Source organism: Rosa rugosa, chromosome 3, assembly GCF_958449725.1.
Source record: "Rosa rugosa chromosome 3, drRosRugo1.1, whole genome shotgun sequence".
NCBI classification, from domain to species: domain Eukaryota; kingdom Viridiplantae; phylum Streptophyta; class Magnoliopsida; order Rosales; family Rosaceae; genus Rosa; species Rosa rugosa.
The window spans coordinates 41,746,152-41,767,672 of NC_084822.1; the positions used below are offsets into that span (position 1 = coordinate 41,746,152).

A 21,521-nucleotide genomic window follows, 5' to 3' on the forward strand; every position below is an offset into this window, starting at 1 on the left:
ACCCTTTCTTTCACTTTGTAATGGATGCTCAAGATGAAATCATTTGGGGTTGTTCCGGTAATGGGAAGTTTACTATCAAGTCGGCTACTATGTCACAAGTTAAGAATTGTCCTAGTCATTGATACTCAAGATGAAATCATTTGGAATGGATCTTTTCTTGATTCGCTTGACCATATTGGAACCACCATTCTTCTTCTTCAGATCAGTTTGCTTCTAGTATACTGCTTGGGCCATTTGGCACATCAGGAATAAATTAATATTTAAGAACATCATTGTTTCTCCTGCTTCATGTGTGTTTCAAGCTTTTATAATGAGCTCCAGTTATTTGAAGGCTAATCCCAGATTCTCTCACCCAAAGATTTCAAAATATTTCCTTATCAAGTGGCAACCTCCCAATATAAATCAAGTCAAGTTAAATTTTGATGGTTCCATCAGGAATAGTTTGACTACCAACGAGGATGGTAACCCTCTTTTTGCAGCTAATAAAAAGACTGACAATGCGTCAGTGCTTGTTGCGGAAGCCACGGCTCTTAGAGATGGACTACACACTGCCCTTTTATATCATCATTTCAACATTATTATGGAAGGTGATTCCAAGTTATTAATTGACTGTGTTCAAGGCCGCTGCCAGACTCCTTGGCGAATTAAAACATTATTATATGATATCAAGGCGCTTACTCTTCAGTTCCAGTCAGTACTCTTCAGACATGTATATCGCAAGGCTAATTTTGTTGCTGATCGTCTAGCTTCGGAAGTGCATATTACTCATAATCCATCTGTTTGGTTTTTCTGTTTGCCCTTTTCTATGTCTCTAGTGTTCCATGTGGATCAGCTAGGAGGGGGTGTCTCTCGTGGTTTTGTTTTCTAGTTTTGCTTTGTTTTGTTTCTATCATAAAAAAATATATAAAAAAAATAAAAAGCTATTTACTTTCATATGGTCTTTAAATATGCTTCTTAAGGTTAAAGTTTCAATGAATTTATGCTGCTCTAACTTATGAATTTATATTAGGATCTGTAATATCTACGAAGGTCCAACTAGAACCTCCTTTTTTCTAGCGGAACTATGTTTTTTGCTCTGACTCTTGCGCGAGAGGCTTCTCGATGGCGGCTAGCCTTGGTTGGTGGCAGTCTGTACCTATGACAATAAAGGGTGTCGTCTTCTCTTCTCTCATCTACTCCACGGTGGTGACGGGCTTGCTCGATCGCTATCTGTGTCCATAAGCTACGGCCTTTTTCTTCTTGTTGTTATCACGGTCAATGATGGCAGGGGTCGAGGTTTTCTGATTGAAGATTCTCAAGGTATGGGGACTGAAGATGGTCTGGTGGTTGGGGCGATGTCGGCGTTTGGAAATCCGCCTTTGGTTGGTGGTGACAGGCTGGTGTTTAGCTGCAGCAATGGAGGCACCTTCAGGCAGCTTTCTCTAATCTGCGGAGGCGGCGACTCTGGCATCTCTGTTGCTGAAAGTCTTGGATGGACCAGAATCGTAGCGCAGCTGTCGGAAGTGAGGGCGGTGCGGGTTTGCTCAGGGAAAGAACTAACTATAAATTTTCTACCTTCGTTGGTGGGTTACACTGTTGTTGCCTTCACAAGTGGTGGCGGCGGCGCCGAGTTGAGCACAGGTGCATACATGGCAGAGTTCCAACGTTAGGGGCGGCGGTGGATTACGGCAATTACAACGGCAGCATTGTGGAGGAGGCTGGTTTTCTCTCTAAGGTTTGCCCTAGTTTGGATGTCTGGGCCTGGCATTGGGATGCTAGGGTTTCTCAGCATTGGGCATTGCTAGAAATTGCCTATTTGGGTCAGGCTATGGGTCTATTTAGGGCTGGTGTTTTTACTTTTTAGTTTAGTGTTGGGCTTTTCTCTTTTTGTAAAAAAAGATGATAAGGTCCAAGCTATTGTGGAGAAGGAGACATGCAAGGATCCTGAGACTGAACAAATGGAGGAGTTGCATGCAGATGGTGGAACTGTAGGGGATACAGGTGCAGCATCCTCAACTAGCAATGTTTTATTTTCCCCTTGGCCGGGTCGCAAGATCTAGTTGCTCGGTTGTCACATTTATTTTATTTGCTTATGAGTTTCTAGGTTTTGTTAGAATAAATGTTCTTGATTGTCCGTAAAAGGTGGGTGTACCCGAGAGTGCGAGACTCTGTTTTCTTAGAATAGGTCCTTTGTATGTCCTAAAGGACTGCTCTTTTTGTCAGCCCCTCAGGGGTATGTTGTTTCTGGTACTGCTTGCTGAATTATAAAACTGACTGATCTCCTTCGATTCAAAAAAGCTAATTATGATGATTCTGTAATCCAAAACAAGTCTGCTGATGCTTTTATTATAGCCTTTCTTTAATATGGTAACTTAAGTCTTAATTATTTTTTCATTTTGGATTTTGAATTTAAAATTACAACATTTCTTTTCAACCAGCATTTGTACATTTCCTATTTGAAAAGATATCACATTGAAGGGTTTTGCATATGTCATTTGAGGGTTAGTAAAATTGTATTGTCATTGAAGAAATTGGGTTTTGTAAATTGCATAGAACCTATAATCAATTTGATTCAATAAACTATGTATAAAGTATTGCCTCCCACTAACAAATTACATAATGCTCTTACGGGCACCTAAGAAAAAAAAGAAAAATTTCCCCTCCTTGTCTGCCAGTGCCACCGTTAGACGAGCCATTTTCGACTCGGTTTGGGTCTGGTATGAGGCCCCAGGTAGTCCTCGACATATGTGTTCTCGTACTGATCGGAGAGATCGCAGTGGCTATCTGTGAGTTGAAGGAGGGGGAAAGCAGAGGCTAGCTAGCCTTGTGGGTGGATTGAGTTGGTGTCTCTGGGTCTAAGGTCCCTGGTGGTAACGAACATATGGTAATGAGGCTGGGATCTGCTGTGCTCATATCTGATCTGGTTTGGGTTGAATGGATCTGATTTGGGGAGAGGGTGGTTGGGAAGAGTGATGCTTCTAGCTAGCGTGATGGGGATGATGTAGCGGTGACGACCCGGGTTGGGGTTGGGGGCGGGGGCGGGGGAGGGGGGGGGGGGAGGTGTCCGATATAAGTGGTCGTGCAGCGAAGAGAGTGATTCTGTGGGGGTGGTCATGCTGGGCTCGTGTCAATCTTGGTTGGTAGGCTGCAATCGTCTAGCTCCCTTGGCAGGTGCTCGAGCTTGGGCCCTCTTTTTAGGTCATGTCTGGGCTAAAGTTCTTTTATTTCTTTTTATTTATTTTAATCTTTTAGTTATCGCATTTGACGTGTAATAAGTCCCTACAAATATTTCGTAGGGGTAGTCGGGCTAGATGCATGTATGTGCACTTGAAGTGCCTTGTCTAGTTTAGTGAGGCGTCGAGTCATTTGCATACTCAAATGGTTGCAACCTCCTAGTGCAATAATGAAATATAGTGTCGTTGAATGTAGTTATAGTCGATAATATATTGAGAAAGCTGGTTTAATTATCATATAACACTGTTATTGCTTTATCTTTCAGGTATGTCACCGACTCACAGTTGTAAAGTAAATGGAGTTGCCCAAATTCAGGGTCGGCCTTGAGCCTAGGCGAACTAGGCCCAGTCCTAGGGCCTCTAATTTTGTGGGCCTCAAAAAAATTATCATGTTGCCCAGTTAAAAAAAAAAAAAAAAGACTCGAATAGAATAAACGGAAAGAAGTAGTAGGTAACCCAAGAGCCCAACTCAAAAAAATAATTAAATATAAGTTAGAAAAGGAAAAGTTAAACATGTGCTGTAGGGGGCAGCCCACGTGACCAGCCTAAAAGAAAAGACAAAAAAAAAAAATACAGTAGAAAAACTGAAAAAGAGAATAAAAATGTGCTTTGTGGTAAAAGCATTTATTCATACAACAAGATCCGAAGACAGTAAAAAATTTATTTAGAAATCTAAAAAAAAGACTATGAAAATATTAATTTAACTTAGGTACTTAGATTGACTCTTGAACAAGAGGCTTTGTCGCACAATTTGTAAGTTGAAATTGATCAAATATTACCTTTGGTGTACTATGTCACAAGAGAGATTGAGTGATAGACTATGTATGATATCTATTGAAAAATATATTGTTGGAAAACTTGATTATGTAAGTTTCATTAGCACATTTGCACCTAAAAATGCAAAACGAGTTATATTTCAGTAATACTATGAAATCTTAATTTTAAATTGATTTAAGTATTTTCTTTGGGCCTCGAAATTCCGTTCTCCTTGGGCCTCTAAAGTCACAGGGCCGGCCCTTCCCAAATTGCTAGTATGACAAGTCTTAATAGTTGGTGCATATTTGAATACATAGGTTTAGTGGAAGCTCATGTTATTATTTGAGATGCTCTGTTATTGCTTATTTGTAATATGGGTTCAGATTTTATATCCCACCATTGCATTCAGTAGTTTCATTAATACAAAATTGAAGACAGTTGCACAGGCCCTTATTTTTTAATTTTTTTTTTTAAATGTGGCATATTAATTGTCTTGTAAATTTTGTCCATAAATCATGAACATCAAGAGCTAATTTTAGGTATTTCTTTTCATTCCTCCTTTATATACCAAGATTATTGTATTTCGACTATTTTCATAAACTGGAAGAGCAATCTATCCCCGACCAAACCTATTAATCTAATTTCCTCAATAATGGGTACTATTAGAAATATAAAAACGAGAGCTAATTTCCAATATCAAAATATGGAATTTGTATAAGAATGGTGGTTTATTGCCTCCTTTATTTTAGGTATTTTGCAATATCATCTTTCACTGTGAAGTTCATGTGCATGCTGATCATAATACCTCTTTCTCATAGGATGAAATAAAAATATAAAAAAAAGAATCAAAGACACCTCCACCATAGGTTATAATATTTAATCCTAGCGCTAGATTTTAGCTGATAATTAAGGAATAGTCTTGATATTTCTACAATCAATTACTAGCTGTAGCTGCTTGATAGTGAGGTTTGTGTCAGTGTGTGATTTTGCATCTTGATGAAGAATAGGGATGGTGTTGTATGAGACTTCTCCACTATTTGACAAGAAAAGACTTTTGAAGAGTTTAAGTTAAGCTTATACGTACTTTTTTTTTTTTTTAGTTATTTGGCAGTTACAATGTTCATTAACGACAAGCAATTTACTGAATTTAGTCCTAAAAATACATGACATAACTTCTGAAGATTACTTGTGAATTAATATAACCAGTCAGTGATTTTCCATGATAGTGAATCACCCTACGTACTCACTTTCATTCTTATCTTAGCTAATTAATGACAAGTTGCCAAGTGAAATAAGGCAGTAAAATACCTAATCAACAAATGTTTGCTCCATACCATAATGTGTGGCCAAGGAGATTAAGCTTTAAACCCATTTTAGTACGGCTCTGACAGTCTATACGAGTGCTTAAAAGTTAGCTAATCTAGAAATAATACACATGGCGATCGTATGTGGGATGCCAAAATGTACAAACAAGAAATACCAATGTTTTGCACTAATGGATTACATAATCATAGTACGTAGTCAATTTAATTTACATATATTACATTGGATCCAAGTAGCTGACTTGATAGAGAAGATACCATTAGGGGAAGGTCCCCAAACAAATTCATCTGAAATAGAAGAGGCAGGCAAAGGAATGCCCAGAATATGATTAACGACATCAGGAGTCAAAACATGATTTAGTTTAGAGATATTCCAGCAGCCATTAAGGATGTAATCACTAACATTTTTATCAAGATCAATCAGGTTTCTATTCATTTGGGATTAGATTTATTAAAGGAAATTGATAAGCCCAATTGAAAGTCCAGAATTCGACATCAGTGCCATTAACAAAGCATTAATAACTGAATTGAGGAGTTGCAGTTACAAAAGATTCAAGTTAGCTATTTTTTTGCTCTTACCTAATTATGGAAAAGGGAAGAATGTCATTTTAGAAATGACAATGAAATAGAGTCCAAATTTGTGGGTCGTGTGTATAATGGACATTATAGAGGGATTCACTTTGATTCCTGGCTCTATTTTTTGTGATGCTTATCGTCAAGTTAATGATGTGGCTCGTAATTTAGCTAAATTTATTTCAATTTATAGGACTTCTACCTCGTGGGAGACTATCCCTCCTGATGTTATTATTGATGCTTTGTTAAAGGATTATACTTTTAAATTTTAATTGAGTTTTATTTCAATAAAGAGCTGACGTACTATTTCTCTTAAAAAAACAGAAGTCCAAATCCGTGGGAGAAATGTTTTCCTATTCTAACACCCATCCTCCCCAATCCAAAGTCCAAACCATATCCAACAAGCCCAGCAAACATTTGGCGGCGACTCAGATTAATCTTTCGTGAACTGAGAGGCTAGACAGCATGCTTGAGCCACACGCTTCCAAGAGGAGGTGCCTATTCAATCAGAGAACGACAAGTATGGAGACAAGATTGCCGTAGATTTTGAATTCCCCTAATCTCTTTAAACCTTATGGATAATAACCTAAAACCTTAGTGTGCAAAAATCCCTAACACCACATACAATGACATCAAAGAAGCTCATCATAATACAGTGTATGTTTTGTGTATTAATGTAACCCCATGCATGACCATATGTTTGTTCATCTCTATATTTAATTAGTATATTGTATAAACTCATATATCTTGTATATATATACGTTGCGACCATCAAGCTCTAGAATGATCAATACGTATTTTAATGTTTGGTATGACATAGGAAACATATTATTGTATTGTACTTTCGATCTGAACGGATTTTAGAGTTCAAGAACATACGCAAGATCATGAAGCATAGGCATCCATTCAAATAGATAGAGATATGCACCCAAGAATACAATATGTTTGCATGGGCAGTGCCTCTTTTTAATTTTCTAATACCATGATCGAGCTTACATCCCATGATGTTCATATAATATATATGTATATCTTGATTGAGTTTGAATCCATTAGTTAAACTTCCATTTATACATACATGTCTTAATCGACGTACTAAATTCTAAATCTTAACACAATTAGCTGAAGTAAACAGGATTTGAAACAAAGTACTCGAAAAGAAAATGAGAAAACTCGGTATGTAAATCAAATGAACAAACGTTTGTGACCGACATAGCATAACGAACTAATCTATGTGCCGTAGAAATCAGCGATGCTCTGAGATTAAGAAGATGATGAAATATAAAGCATCATAAACAGTTGCATTCTGATTTATGCTAAGCATGTAGGTTTGAATATAAGCATGCATATTATGCATGGAGCAAAAGTCGTCATCGATAGTAAATCATTTCGTCTCAACCTCTCAATGTGCCATGAGACCGGCCATACCTGAAAGAACCAGACACAACTTAACCGCCGCACATACAACTCTCTCTCTCTCTCTCTCTCTCTGAGCTCCGTCGCTGTCTATAAATACTCAAGCTCCTCATCATATTCTCCTCATCCCAAGCTACTTGAATCTCAATCCGATCCATACACTAACCAGTCTCTCTCTCTCTCTCTCTCTCTCTCTCTCTCATTACTAAACAAAGAAAGAAGCAATGGCTCTAATGAGACCTTTATTGCTGTTCTGTGTTCTTCTTGTTCTCTCTTTGAGTTCTTCATGTTATAGTAGCAGCTTCCAAGAGAACTCATTACTTCATAGTTATGTTGATGATGCTCATCGTGAAGCAACTGGTTTTTATGGTTCCGGGGCAGCTCATCCTTCGTACATGAGCATCCTTGAGAATCTCAAGTTCTCTGACCGGATCAATCTCCGAACTCGGCTCTTCAGCACATCATCTTCCGTTAAAAAGGTTAGCGTCGATGATTTTGGCGCCAAAGGGAATGGTGCTGCTGATGACACACAGGTGCGCTTATAATAATGTCATAAATAAATATGGTACAAATAGTTTCCATGCATTTATTTGAAACTTTGAATGCATTAGTTTTTTACATGTAAATTAGAGAATTGATGTGTCATTATTTCTTTACATGGATTTGTTTCAGGCATTCCAAAAGGCATGGAAGACAGCTTGTAGTTCCAGTGGGGCACTAGTTCTTCTGGTGCCAAAGAAGAACTATCTTGTTAAGCCAATCACATTTTCAGGGCCATGCAAATCTGATCAGCTTACAATGCAGGTAATGCAAAATTCAATTAAAAATCTTATTGTAGTCTATACTCCATTTAAACATCAAATTATGTATAAAATGAAGTAATTCGGGATTAATCATGAATTGATTGGATATATATATATATATATATATATATATATATATATCAGATATATGGAACCATAGAAGCATCTGGTGACAGGTCAGTCTACAGCAAAGATCTCAATCACTGGATCATGTTTGACAACGTTCGAAATCTGTTAGTTCAAGGTCCTGGAACCATCAATGGCAACGGTCAAATCTGGTGGCAAAACTCTTGCAAAAGAAAACAAACCAAGGTATAGTAGATTTTCATTAAGCATCTTCATGATAATGATGTCATCCTTTCTTCTCTGAAAGCTAATTAACTGATGCACGTAATTATTTTCATTGATTTGTAGCCCTGCGGGACGCAAGCACCTACGGTACGTGTGTGTGTGTGTGTATATATATATATATCTTCCTGTGTGCATTTCAAATTAATTAATTGAGTAAGTACATTAATTAAGTTTGAAATCAAGGCCGGTTTAATTACTTGCAGGCTGTGACCTTCTACAAATGCAATAACTTGGTGGTGAAGAATCTGAAGTTCCAAGACGCACAGCAAATGCACGTCAGTTTCGAAGAGTGCGCTAATGTTCAAGCTTTGTATCTAACAGTAACCGCGCCGGAGACTAGTCCCAACACTGACGGTATTCATGTTGCCAATACCCAGAACATCACAATCTCGAAAAGCAATATCGGAACAGGTACGCTAGAGGATCCTCATTCATAAACTACTAGAGAAAATGAGAAATGACCAACTATAAACGTCCTGATATGGAAACAATTATATTTGTTTTCTAGGTGATGATTGCATTTCAATTGTAAGTGGATCCCAAAATGTGCAAGCCTCCAGTATTACCTGTGGACCTGGCCATGGAATCAGTATCGGTAGCTTGGGGAAAGGAGGGTCTGAAGACCATGTTTCGCAAGTAACAGTGAACGGAGCTAAGATTTCAGGAACCACGAATGGAATCAGGATCAAAACATGGCAAGGAGGCTCAGGAATGGCAAGCAACATTGCTTTTCAAAACATAGAAATGAATGATGTGACCAACCCCATAATCATAGACCAAAACTACTGTGACACCAGTGACGAAGGACAATGCAAACAACAGGTAGGTAATCAGTTGACCTTCAATAACAAGTACCTCAAATTTAATGACAGGTTTTGCTAATTAATTTTGTAAATATTGCAGAGCAAGGCAGTGAAGGTACAAAATGTGTTGTACCAAAACATCAGAGGGACAAGCACTTCAAAAGATGCCATAACATTTGATTGCAGCAAGAGCATTCCATGTCAGGGAATTGTGCTGCAAAATGTTCAACTTGACAAAGGAGCAGAATGCAGCAATGTTAATCTGGCTTACAAAGGAAATGTCTCCCCTCGATGTGCTTGAAAATTCATAGAAACAAGGGCATCATGAAAATTGGCTTTAGGTTGTGAATATACATACCATTGTAGATAAATAATCTCTGTAATTATCGTGTAATTAAAAGTATACTAACCAAATCAATAAAATCCAATTCATTGAATTTCAAGACAAATTTGATATATCATACATCTCTATTGTGGAAGATAGCTTACAAGTTGAAGCCAAGGTTCCCAGACACCATAGCCTTGTATAAAAAAAAATTAAAAAATTAAAAAATTAAAAAATTAAAAAATTAAAAAGGGGCAATTTTACATCAAAGAAAAAGATAATTACATTTGTTGTTTTAGATTACTTTAGAATACAGAGACTCCCCTGCAAAGGCTTTGTAAAGAATGGTAACTATTTTCACTTTTTTTTTTTTTTTTCTGTCATCATCTAAGAGGATATGCGGGTGATAACTATTAACTTTGAACATGACAGCAAAGAAAGGTTTACATACATCTGTGTGTGTGTGAGAGCGCGCGAGTGTATATATGGTTATCTGAAGGGTTCTACAGGAGCAGACTCTTCAAGAAAGAGTGCAGCCTCAAAACATTCAGCAGCTTCAGATAAAGAAGACAGGGTACCCTGGGATTTGTAAAGTAGGCCTAGATTATACCATGCGGAATGGTTCATCCTATCAAGACTTAATGCATTCATCAAAAAGCTTTTGACAACTGTTTCTGAGTTACCAAGCCGATTGAGAACAACAGCTATAGAGACCAAGCTCGGTATATGGGAGGGATCAATATTCAAAGCCTCTGAAAAAGCTTTCACAGCTTCCTTGTAGAGGCCCTTATTTTCATAAAGTACACCTGCAGAACCGATGTTCCTTGTTAGTATAATACATTATATGCACCAGCATCAAAGTTTCCACAAACAGTACTACTATTCACATATCTATTATATATTATTTTCTCCGTTGTTTGGAGCATGAAGAAACTAACTGGATGAATAGAAATCGAAACTAACTGTGGTTGCCTGAATTTACCTGTGACATGGCATCTAGTTGCAGAGTAAGTACTTATGGCTTTAGATTTGAAGAGACAAATCTCAGCATCACTCCATTGTGAAAGATTTATGTAGACGTGTGCCAGATCATGCCATATCTCCAATTCCAAACTTCTATCCAAATGTCGTCTAGTACTCTGTCATTAAGAACACAAATAAGTTTATTTCAGTGGAACAATTTTATCTGAAGGTCTTGCAAAGAGACGCATAGAAATGATGTCTAGGGTAACATAAACTGTTATTAGAAAATGGATCTACAGTTACCCAATACACATGTACTTACGAGTGAAAGAAGACTATCCATTCTAAACTCTTCAATTAGGGATAATATTTATTAAGTTGATTCTTTAATGATACAGTTTCATGACCCAACGGAATATGAGTTTATGAGCCTATACCTCTATTTCTAAATAAAAACACAGAACTCCATCAAATTTAGTAACATGATAGATGATACTTCAATACATGAATCATTCTCTTTCCTTCAACACATCAGAAATACCAACAGGCTAGAAAACTCCTACTACTTTAAGTTTGTCAGAACTTCTTGACTAGTAATGACACAACCATGGAACCAGAATAATTCTCAAACAGCATTTTCTCTGTCACTGTATAAGTGAAGTCATGCATTAAATTCTTAAACAAACATCACTCCCAAGTCCCTCCTGTTTAATATATCAATATATATATATATATATATGATATATATATATATATATATATATATATATATATATATATATATATATATAAAATAAAAGTTTCTGAAATAGAATCCTTGGATAAATGGATAAAGTAATCAAATAAAGAATGACAGACCTTAAGAAGCTTCTTCCTGTCACCAAGGTTTTTCTTCTGAACTTGAAGAAGAGCAAGAAGCTGAGTGTACGTCTCAATGGCACGTTTAAACTGACCCTCTGCAAGTTGGAGTTTGGCTTTGGTGCGCAGTAGTTCTCCTTGATCCCATTTACCTGTCTGATCCAAAGCACCATCTATGATTGTTTCAGCATCCACAAACCGTCTCTGAGCTGATAGTATCCTGCTCAGCAATAACCAACCTTTAATATTAGATCCACCTTCCAGATTTAGCATTTGCTTTGCACAGTCAAGCGCAGCATCTAAGTTTCTCTGCTCAGCATATTCTAGGCTGAGATGGTAAAGAATAATGGGGTCACTCATTGCTGTCAATTGCCCAGCAGTTTTCAGGGCCTCAAGTGCCTTGGCCTGTCTTGTCACCCTCTCACCATCAGTAACCACTGATTTAGAGTGTGCTGAAAGTGATATGCCCAATAAACAAGTGGCAGTACTTTTTGATTCATCACATTTGCCATCAACACTTTCAAGGGCTCTGAGTGCAAAACCTACCCCTTCTTCTGCATGACTGCGGTTTTCCCCACATATCTTTGATGCCATCAACAGAGCTGGAAAACACATTGGATCCATATAATTACCCAACAACTTCCTCAGAAGATTTAAAGCAACTGAATCTTCACCTGCTCCATAGTAACAGAGAGCTAGTTTGTAAAATCTCTCTTTCCGATCAATAAAACCAGGTAGCAATTCTTCAAATTGAGTAGCTAAAGCCCTGGAATTCCCAGAAACAGATAGAGCAAATGAAAGATGATCCAAAATTGATGGATCCCATTCAATTCTTTTGAGAGAAACTTTTCTAAGCAGTATCATTAGCAGAAGAATAGCCTCTTCTAAATTGCTTTTCGGTGTAAATGAACTATCCATTTGGAAGCGGAGGTCTGGGGGGCTTGCTTCATCTCCACAATACAACAGAAAAACGGCAAACTCTTTCTGAATCTTTGCAGTAGTTTGTGTATCAAGGTTCCAATGACTGAGTAGAGCCCATCGGTATGAGAGGATAGCTTCATGTGGACAATCAGCAAACTTCCACAGTTCTGGGAGCAACTCAACACTCTGGCTTACAATATCATGCAATTTAGTGAATTTACAGTCAGCGCCTAAGTTTTGAGGTAAACCGCCTGGTAATGAAGATTCAACAGTGTCCAGAATAACTTTGCAAGATTGAGCAGCTTCTGCAAGAACAAAAAAAAATTAGATAAATAAGTCATGCAATGATCGTCTTTTTATCATGTAGATTGTAGAGAGCTCACAAATTCCCTCCTTTCTTCAATTTTTTCCCGACCCAATGTAACACAACTCAAGATCATGGTATAATAAAACATTATTTTCAGTCCATATGGTTTGGCACTGCCATCATTACTAAATGTCTTAGAAACCAGTTATATTCGTACAAAGCTAAACCGGTTTTTAGTTTCCCTTAATAAAATAACCAGATAACTCCCTTATTAAAAGAAATGAGTTTCAAAATATGTACAATGTAATAAGCTCCAAGATTCTACAAAGAAGAATGAAAGGTATCAACAACAGCAGATTTTGGTACCTTTAAGCCTCCCAAGACTCTGCAATGATTTTGCTTTAAGAAATATCGCTTCCAGAAGTAAACTGACAGCATTTATAGACATAGGTGGGGTTTCATAACTTTGAGAATGTCTCCTACGATGTTTGCCTGCTCTAGCAAGGGTGACTTTGATCTTTGGAGTCACTGCAGCAATATCTATTCCTTCAAATACATGTAAAGCAACTTCTATGTTTCCTTTACGATATTCACATCTTCCTAATAATGCTCTAGCTTCCTGCAAATTAAAGATTTTGTAGCTTTAGAATACAGAAAAAACTGCTTAAATCACCGAGACAGATACTGCATTGCTGGACACGGGCTCCTAAGAAGCAATCTATTTTCATTCTAACATGAATGACATCCATAATTTCTTATTCTCTGTATTTAATTTTACCAAGTAGTCTCCCAGGCAATATAGTGTTTCCCTAAAAGGGTAGGAGAATCTATCAGTATGTGAAAGAACTAAGTGAGGCCTATTATGAACTCAACAGCCTTAATCTATGCAGATTGACCATATGAGTGATGAAGTTATTTCATTTCTAGACAAACCTTTCTACATAAATCCAGTTACTTCATTGCTCCGTTCATGATGGAGACTAAAGATGCTTACAAATCTACATATTGACTACGAATCATATAGGATTTGTAGAAAGAAACAAAAACTGGATTTGACAAAAACGCATCATAACATCCATTTATCAAAATCCATCAGTAAACAAGTTTTCAAAGCAAACAAACCTCGTAGTTCAAACCACCACTCTCCCGCAGAGATGATTCAGCTTCTAAAATATTGGTGTGTGATTTGTGGTTAACCGCATCGACACGTGATGAAAACTCACTCTTATGATCCCTGGTTGCAAGGGATTCACTATCTGAAAAAATCAAATCATCCGGTGCTCTTATCTGCTCTCCCGAGCAGAGACAGTTCATAATCTTTCCGAAGCTCCCCGAGCTTCTACTCCTGCTCCCCTTTTCACTTCTCCTCCTCATCACGCCTCACTCTGCTCCAAAATCTTCAACCACCCACAGTAACCTTTATACATGAAATCGAAAACCACCCATCACACAAGTCCACTACATCATCATCATCATCATCATCATCATCAAATCAACAAAATGATCAGTCAGGCAATGAAGCATTAACTCAAGCTTTTGCATAACAAAAAGATGATTATGATAACCAAAATAACCAACTCAATTCCCTTCTTAACAAAGTTACTAATAAAACAAAAGAAAAACCAAAACTTTAATTCTGGGCAAGACCCTAAACTATAATTCAGAATCAAAAACCAAAAACCCAATTCAACCTCTCAATAATTATACACAAAGATACAAACTTTGATGAGGAATTCCCAAAACTAGAGCCAGATGAAAATCAAAAACCCTAGAAAAACAGATGGAACAATCATGAATTGTATAAATAACCAATCAAAGCAATCACCTTTTGTCTTTGCAACACAGAAAAGCAGAGGCTGAGAGCCCACTTGGCATCATCAGCAATGCCCATCAACTTCAATTTCAATTTAATCAAAGCCTCTTTGATGATGTCTTTGAATCTTTCTTTTTCTGGGCTGGGCCTTACCCTTTTTAGGGTTCACGAATCATTACGACGCCGTATTTGGGTGAAAACCATGGCTGCAAATTTGAAGCGTAAGCTGGAAGATTGTCTAGGGGTTAACGATTTGGGAATAAAGAAATCAAATCTGGGGTTTTCGGGAATTGGGAAATTCCTTTTCGTCGGTCCCACGTGGCCACGTGTTTGCTTTTACCGTCGTCGATGAGGCTAATTGCTCGCCACGTGTAAAATGTATTCACCCTGCTTCGTTGGCGTTTAACGGTTTTAACTATACACTTAATTGTCTTCTTTCTCTGCCTTCTATAGGTCTATTTCATTATTCTTTTAACCCATTTTCCATCGATTTTATCTTTTACTGTGAAGCGTGTTTTTTACTGTGTCGATGTCATTTTCGTTATCGTGAACGCCCTCATACTTGGCTTTGTTGATAGTTTTTCTTTGAACCTCTACTTGAATTCACAAACGATGGACGACACAAAGTTAAACTCCCTTTAAGTTCGATCTCTTGATTTGGGGTGAAAATGTTTAAAGGGTGAAAAGAAATTCACTTTAAATTTCTAAATTTTAACTTTTACATCAATCGGTTAACTTTTTATTTAGTTGAATGTATTACTAAAGAGAAATTTTAAATACACTCTCTCAGTTACTTAATACACATATTTTTTCGGTCTCATTTTTTTATCAAACTTTCATCTATGCCCCTCCTCATTAAATAAATAAATGAGAAAAACTTAGGAAAAAAAAAAAGGTTGGCTATGTATCATAAATTTTTATTTAATACATTCTTCTTTGTTTTATTGTGCAATTAATTACTAATTAATTCCGGCACATAGCAATATGGTAATTACAAATTACCTCTATTCTTTCTCACATGAATAAGGTGAAAATTGAATAACTTAACTTTCTTACCTTTGTTGTTTTTCAAGCTTGATGCCTCTAAGATTTTAATATTTAATATATGTCAATATCTTCATGATCTATATAGTCATGGTCAGTATTAAAATGTGTAAAGAATGAGCCATGATGGTTTTTTTTTTTTTTGATCAAAATGAGACATACCAATAGTATGCTCCGTTCATAGAATAAAGAAATAGTATAAGACTACTCCCATAACACAATTATACTCTGAGTAGTCTATGGCTTAGTTTGGGATTGATGTGCTGTGAGAGGAAGCACTTCTAACTTTGCTGCTAGAGGAAGCACTTCTGACTTTGTTGTGAGGGGAAGCAGGTGAATGTTTGGTAAACTATTTTTAGAAATGCTGTGAGAATGAAATGCAAATTTTGGTAAGTTGTAAATTTGTAATTACCAAAAGGGTCATCAATGTTAAACATGCTACTAAAATACTTTTTTCTATCATGAAACCATTTCATTTTGTCTCGTATTCTTTACTAAATAATATATGTAATATTTTGTTTCTTGTATCGAACTACTTATTGGTGTAAAATTAGTTCATAGTAGAAAATGGTGAAAACAAGATCTTTCAAAATTAAATTTCAGAGTCATGAAGTAGCAGCCATCAGTTGACAGTAGAAAGCAAAAACAACCTCTTTAACAAAATAATCTCTTTAACAAATCAATCAATTCCAATTGAATACATTTGTTTTGAAGGCATGATGCATACATTTTCAGTATATGAAGTATCGCAGTTTCCATAAGCCCTTTGCTCGTGGTTATCAGTTTTTGGCTTTGTTCATTGGATTCCAATACTCAAATGCAGAAGAACAAACACACCTCTGATCAAGTTACAATTTCTTTTCTTCTTTTGACAAACGAAATTTCACTGAAAGAGGAAAGAAACTTACAAGCCAAAGAGCAAAACAACCAAAGAAATAAAACCTGCCTAGCAAACTGAAGAACAAGGAACCAACAAAAGAACAACAGACCAAAAAGCCTAATATGAAAAAAAAAAAATCAGAGTACAAAATAAATAAACAAATTAAGCTAGAGCAGATCATGAAATAATGAATTCCCATCAAATACAAGTATTATATTAATCATGAGGAGTTTATATTAATCAAATGCATCACTATGGAAACCAATTCCTCACCATCGAAGAACTTATTTCAAAACCCAGCAACTCACAATCAACACCCAACACGAAATAATGAGTGCCCATGAAATACAAGTATTATATTAATCATGCAGCAAACAAATAATCAGAACCCAACCCAAATATTAAGAATTACCACTTGAGTAGAGCCTCTTCTGTAAAATATTTGAAGAAGATGAAACTGAAGGAAAATATAAAAACCATGAAATTTGAGAAAGAGAAAGGGGATTGACCATATATGAAAGAGATAAATAAACAACCATAGATCTAAGACTTCAAATATTGGTTAGGAGAAGAGATGTGATCAGACCCAGTAAGAGAAGAGGGGAGAGATTTGAGTCGGACTCGGTGATAGAAGACAGTGGAACTGGAGCAAAGGAAGTAAGGACATCTGATGTAAATTTGAAAGAACATTAAGGATAATTTCGGCATATGGTAAGAATTCATTTAATCATCTGTGTTCTCCAATTTGGTTTCCGCACCAGCGGAAACAAGAAGCTGCTCAGAGCTACTTCTGATTTTCTGCTGTGCGCAAAAGCGCTTCTAGGCAAAAGCATAAATTTTGGAGTTCACCAAACACCCTCAATCTCACCAAAAGTGCTTTTAGACCAAAAGCTGTTTTCAAAATCAATCCCAAACTGGGCCTATGCCACATACAAACACCTCGCCTTGCAGACAATCTATTCTACATAGTCTCACACGCCGAGCACGCAATTGTGGTACGCTAAAAACTAAGTACTTCCACAAGACTCATAGAGGTATCTCTACTAGCATAGACAATAGTAACTAGGCTAAAACCTATCAAACAACTATTGGCTCCTTACCTCGTGATGGGTTGGAACCATGAACTGCCTCCACCATGGTGAATTCCGGTAGGCCATTCACCAATTTCTCCTCCTTCCTAGGAGTCTTGAGCTTCTTTGCCGGTGACTTCTTCATAGGTGAAGCATGCACAACCTTAATCTCCTTTGCCTTATTCTTTGGCCGTCCCGGCCTCTTCTTGTAAACTTCCTTCACATCTTTCACATAACTCAATCCCATTGTCATAGCATCCAAATTTGTCCTACCCACTGCTAAGCTCAACCGCAGCTTCTTTGGAGAGATACCATCTTCCTCCACACGTTTTCAACGCATACCACAACTAGGAGCTGCCTCCATCAACGCCTTCTCACTTGAATTACCACTCCCAAGCAGCTTCTGCCCTAAACCTCCCGAGGATGGCTCGCTACCAGTCTCCACCTGCTAGTTCAAAGATGCATTGTGCACCCCAGATGTTCCTTCACCACTACCGATGACAAGTCTACGCCTAATTTCCTTTCTCCCCTTTGGTTTAGCTGCTGGCAGAAATCTCTCTAGCCCTACCTGTGGACTCGGCTGTGCTCCAAAAACCATCGATGGTCCAAAATGAGGAGACAACTTCACGCGGTTCAAAACCCTTTCAAGATTTCACCGTGCCGGCGATTGGTCAGTCCTGGCCTCAACCGGCAGCGGTGTCCCAACACATGGTAATCCCACATGAGTAATCAAACCACATTCTTGACATCTGCCATAGAGGTTTTCGAAGAAAAAATCCAGATCCACATCAACCCCATCATCCACCGTGAAACTCCGTCGGAAGATCACAGGATGCAGAAGATCCATCTTAACTCGGATCCGAATCCTTCCTTCTGCAAATTTTGTTGTGTCCTTCTGCACATACCGCCCCAAAGCGCTACCAATCCTTCTCAAGCAACGATCCGTATGAAAATCTGGTGGCAGGCCACGTACCTTGATCCAGAAGGCTAAAGTAGAGAGCAAAACATCCTTGATCGCCCCCACCCCATCTGTCACGCCCCGGATTTTGAATGATAAATTCAAATCCGAAACCTGAATAATTACAATTACAAAATCCAAATCTCGAAACTTCGAGTTCATTATTACAATTCACTCTCACAATATATTATAAAGCTCAAATGAGCATAACACACCTCACAACTTACAATTGTTGTAAAACTCTAACAATTGCTCTAACCGCGCGATCACCGTCCTGGTTCTCCTGTCCTGTAGGATTACCCGCTACACAATTTGAATAGTGTACCGGGAGTTGCAACAACACAAAACCCGGTAAGCTTTTTACAGCCAGTATGAGTAAACAAGAAAGAACTGTTGATTTATTAGATTTCAAGACTACCACAAACCCACGTTACTTTCTCACTCTCATATATATATATAGACACTTATGAGTTACTCTCAATTTAGCTCATAAGATCACTCACTCTCATATATATATGTAGACACTTATGAGTTACTCTCAATTTAGCTCATAAGATCACTCACTCTCATATATATATATAGACACTTATGAGTTACTCTCAAATTCGCTCATAAGATTTCCCAACATTTGGTAGACAGACTCATATATATATATAGACCCTTATGAGTTACTCTCAATTTCCCTCATAAGGTTACCATATATATATTGACACTTATGAGTTACTCTCAAATTCACTCATAAGGTCACTCCACATTTGGCAGACAGACTAGAGCTCTAACTGAACGTAACCACTCGTCCGGCCACAGACGTGATTACGATTTAATACTATTAATAACCACCAGCCCGGTACGAGAGCGTGATTCACTAATAGATGCCATGGTCACCTCGTGACCTAGTGATCTCCACAGATCACAACAATTTATTGTTCCTCAACAATAAAACTCAACACCTCTCACAATATATTGTTTCTCAACAATAAACTCAATACCTCTCACAATATATTGTTTCTCAACAATAAACTCAACACAACTCCAACAATACATATTATTTCACGTAATAATATATATACAGACATTCACACAGGAATGTCTAGTAATACCAACAATAGTTCATATGATTGCAACAAAATAAGCAATTAATTGTATTGGGTTCGTAATATGAACCACGTGAGGTTTACTCACCTCGATAATCCCGCTGCGTCTTCAATTCAGCTCAAAATACGATCCACAATCGTCCACCAACTCAAACCGTCAATCACCTAGTCAGATACGATCTTAACTTAGCAATCATTCATAAACAACACATATACGGAAATCCAACGGTCGGATTCTAATTTAATGATGATCCAACGGTCAGATCGAATTTATACGATGATCCAACGGTCGGATCCTAATTATACGATGATCCAACGGTCGGATCCTCACGGATCGCCCTTAGGATCATCCTCCAAAATTATCACAAAGATCCAATGGTCAGATCTTCTTGAATCACTCTAACAAACATCTCCATAAAATTATACGAAAATCTGACGGTCGGATTCTCACGAATCGCCTTCCGAATCATTGTTTTACATTTATACGAAGATCCAACGGTCGGATCTTCGCCCATGACCACACAAAGCCACTGGGACAGTCATAAGATCATCATATCCAAATTTGAAGTAAAACCGATGGTCAGATCCTCACAGATCGTAAACCGAAGATAAAACGTAAAAACGTTAAATAGTAACGTCAAAACATAAATTCACTATTTATCAACGTTTTCTAAAATGACCTTGTAATATATCAAAACGCTCGTAAGGATGCGTAGATCATCACCTAGATAATAAAAACTCAAAATATGGTCGAATACGCCGCCACAAGCGGCGGTCAGTGGGCGGTCAACGGCGGTCAACGCGGCGGTCAACCACCTCCTCTGGCCACCAAATTTCATCCACAGCATCATCTCAACATTTCCAATCACTTTCTCAACTGTGACAAAGTCAGAAAATACCTTGAAGTAGCCGAACAATTAAGCACTCCGATGTACAGTGAAATTTTCCAATTATGCTTTCTTCCTCCATGCTTCGATCTGGGTTATGAGACTTGGCGAGCATGAAGAGCGGCTTAAGGCGCTTCTAATGGACCTGGGTTTATGACTGGAGGTGGCCGGAAATCGGCGTTGACTAATTTGCTACAGTAAAAATGTTGGCTTCGATCTCCACATTTCCGGCCAAATCGTCGTAAACAACTCCCACATGCGTGATAAGGAGGAAGAGACGAGTCTATCGATGCTCGCAGCTCGCCATTTGGTGGTCTAGAGGTGGTGAAAGAGGAGGTTGCAGAAGAGAGAAAGAGAGAGTTGCAGAAGAGAGAGACTGAGAGAGCACGGGGGAAGGAGAGAGAAAAGAAAGAAAAGTTACCTGGCTACAGTAACATTTCAAATTTATACCAATCTACCATAAACAGTAACTTTCATATTTTGCTTATAACTTTCGCATACGAACTCCGATTTTTACGTACCACATATGCACGCACTCGGTTTAATGTCCTCTACAACTTTCATGAAGGAAGTTTTCCCAAATTCCCAATGTATAAAAAGTCACTTTTTGAGACCCCCTAAATAACGTTCGTTTTTCGAAAATTAATCGTTCGAACTAATTCCACAATTCCTCCAAGCCTCGTACTCGCTCCCACTATCGTGAAATCATTTCTAAAAATCCACAGAATTTAATTTGGATTTTTCGGGGTATTACAATCTACCCTCCTTAAAGAAATTTCGTCCCGAAATTTAAGCGTAAGTCAATTCCTCTCGATTAAGGTTGACCTAACTATAGAATCTCCATCTTTTCCAAATCTGTAGTAATCTACAAAGCCTCAGCCCTTTGTATAAAAATACATTCCTATGGCCACTAAATCCTTTCATCACAAACGTAAACTCACAACACAACTGCTCAACATCACTCCACATCAATTACACAAAATCATCACATGGATCATCACATAGATCATTACTTAGATCTTCACAGAGATTATCTCATAGATCCTCACATAGATCTTCACCCTGTACTGGCATACAAGCACAGTAAACACTCCCACAAAGCGTTTCGCTACTCAATTAGCATCACTCAAAACAAATCATTCTCCAAAGCACGCCAATAAAACATGTG

At 37.7% G+C, this 21,521-nt stretch overlaps 2 protein-coding genes across 3 annotated transcripts; one reads left to right on the forward strand and one right to left on the reverse strand.

Annotated features, from left to right (window-relative positions):
* Nucleotides 1-7,451: 7,451 nt before the first annotated feature.
* LOC133736673 (polygalacturonase-like) lies at nucleotides 7,452-9,689 on the forward strand. The gene is made up of 7 exons (XM_062164260.1): nucleotides 7,452-7,809; nucleotides 7,949-8,080; nucleotides 8,224-8,391; nucleotides 8,494-8,517; nucleotides 8,634-8,841; nucleotides 8,939-9,252; nucleotides 9,334-9,689. Exons 1-7 carry the CDS (start codon nucleotides 7,501-7,503, stop codon nucleotides 9,532-9,534), a joined length of 1,356 nt encoding a protein of 451 aa, XP_062020244.1. The 5' UTR covers nucleotides 7,452-7,500; the 3' UTR covers nucleotides 9,535-9,689.
* A 105-nt stretch (nucleotides 9,690-9,794) lies between these two features.
* Nucleotides 9,795-14,668, reverse strand: LOC133736672 (protein NPGR2). Of its 2 annotated transcripts, none has more exons than XM_062164258.1 (6): nucleotides 14,433-14,668; nucleotides 13,730-14,065; nucleotides 12,974-13,226; nucleotides 11,380-12,605; nucleotides 10,541-10,697; nucleotides 9,795-10,364 (listed from the first exon to the last, which is right to left on the reverse strand). In XM_062164258.1, the coding sequence occupies exons 2-6, from the start codon at nucleotides 13,979-13,981 to the stop codon at nucleotides 10,048-10,050; spliced, it is 2,205 nt and encodes a 734-aa protein (XP_062020242.1). In that variant the 5' UTR covers nucleotides 13,982-14,065; nucleotides 14,433-14,668; the 3' UTR covers nucleotides 9,795-10,047. The 2 variants fall into 2 exon arrangements, with proteins under 2 accessions (XP_062020242.1, XP_062020243.1); XM_062164259.1 differs by lacking the exon at nucleotides 14,433-14,668 and adding an exon at nucleotides 14,299-14,395.
* Between the last annotated feature and the right edge of the window lie 6,853 nt (nucleotides 14,669-21,521).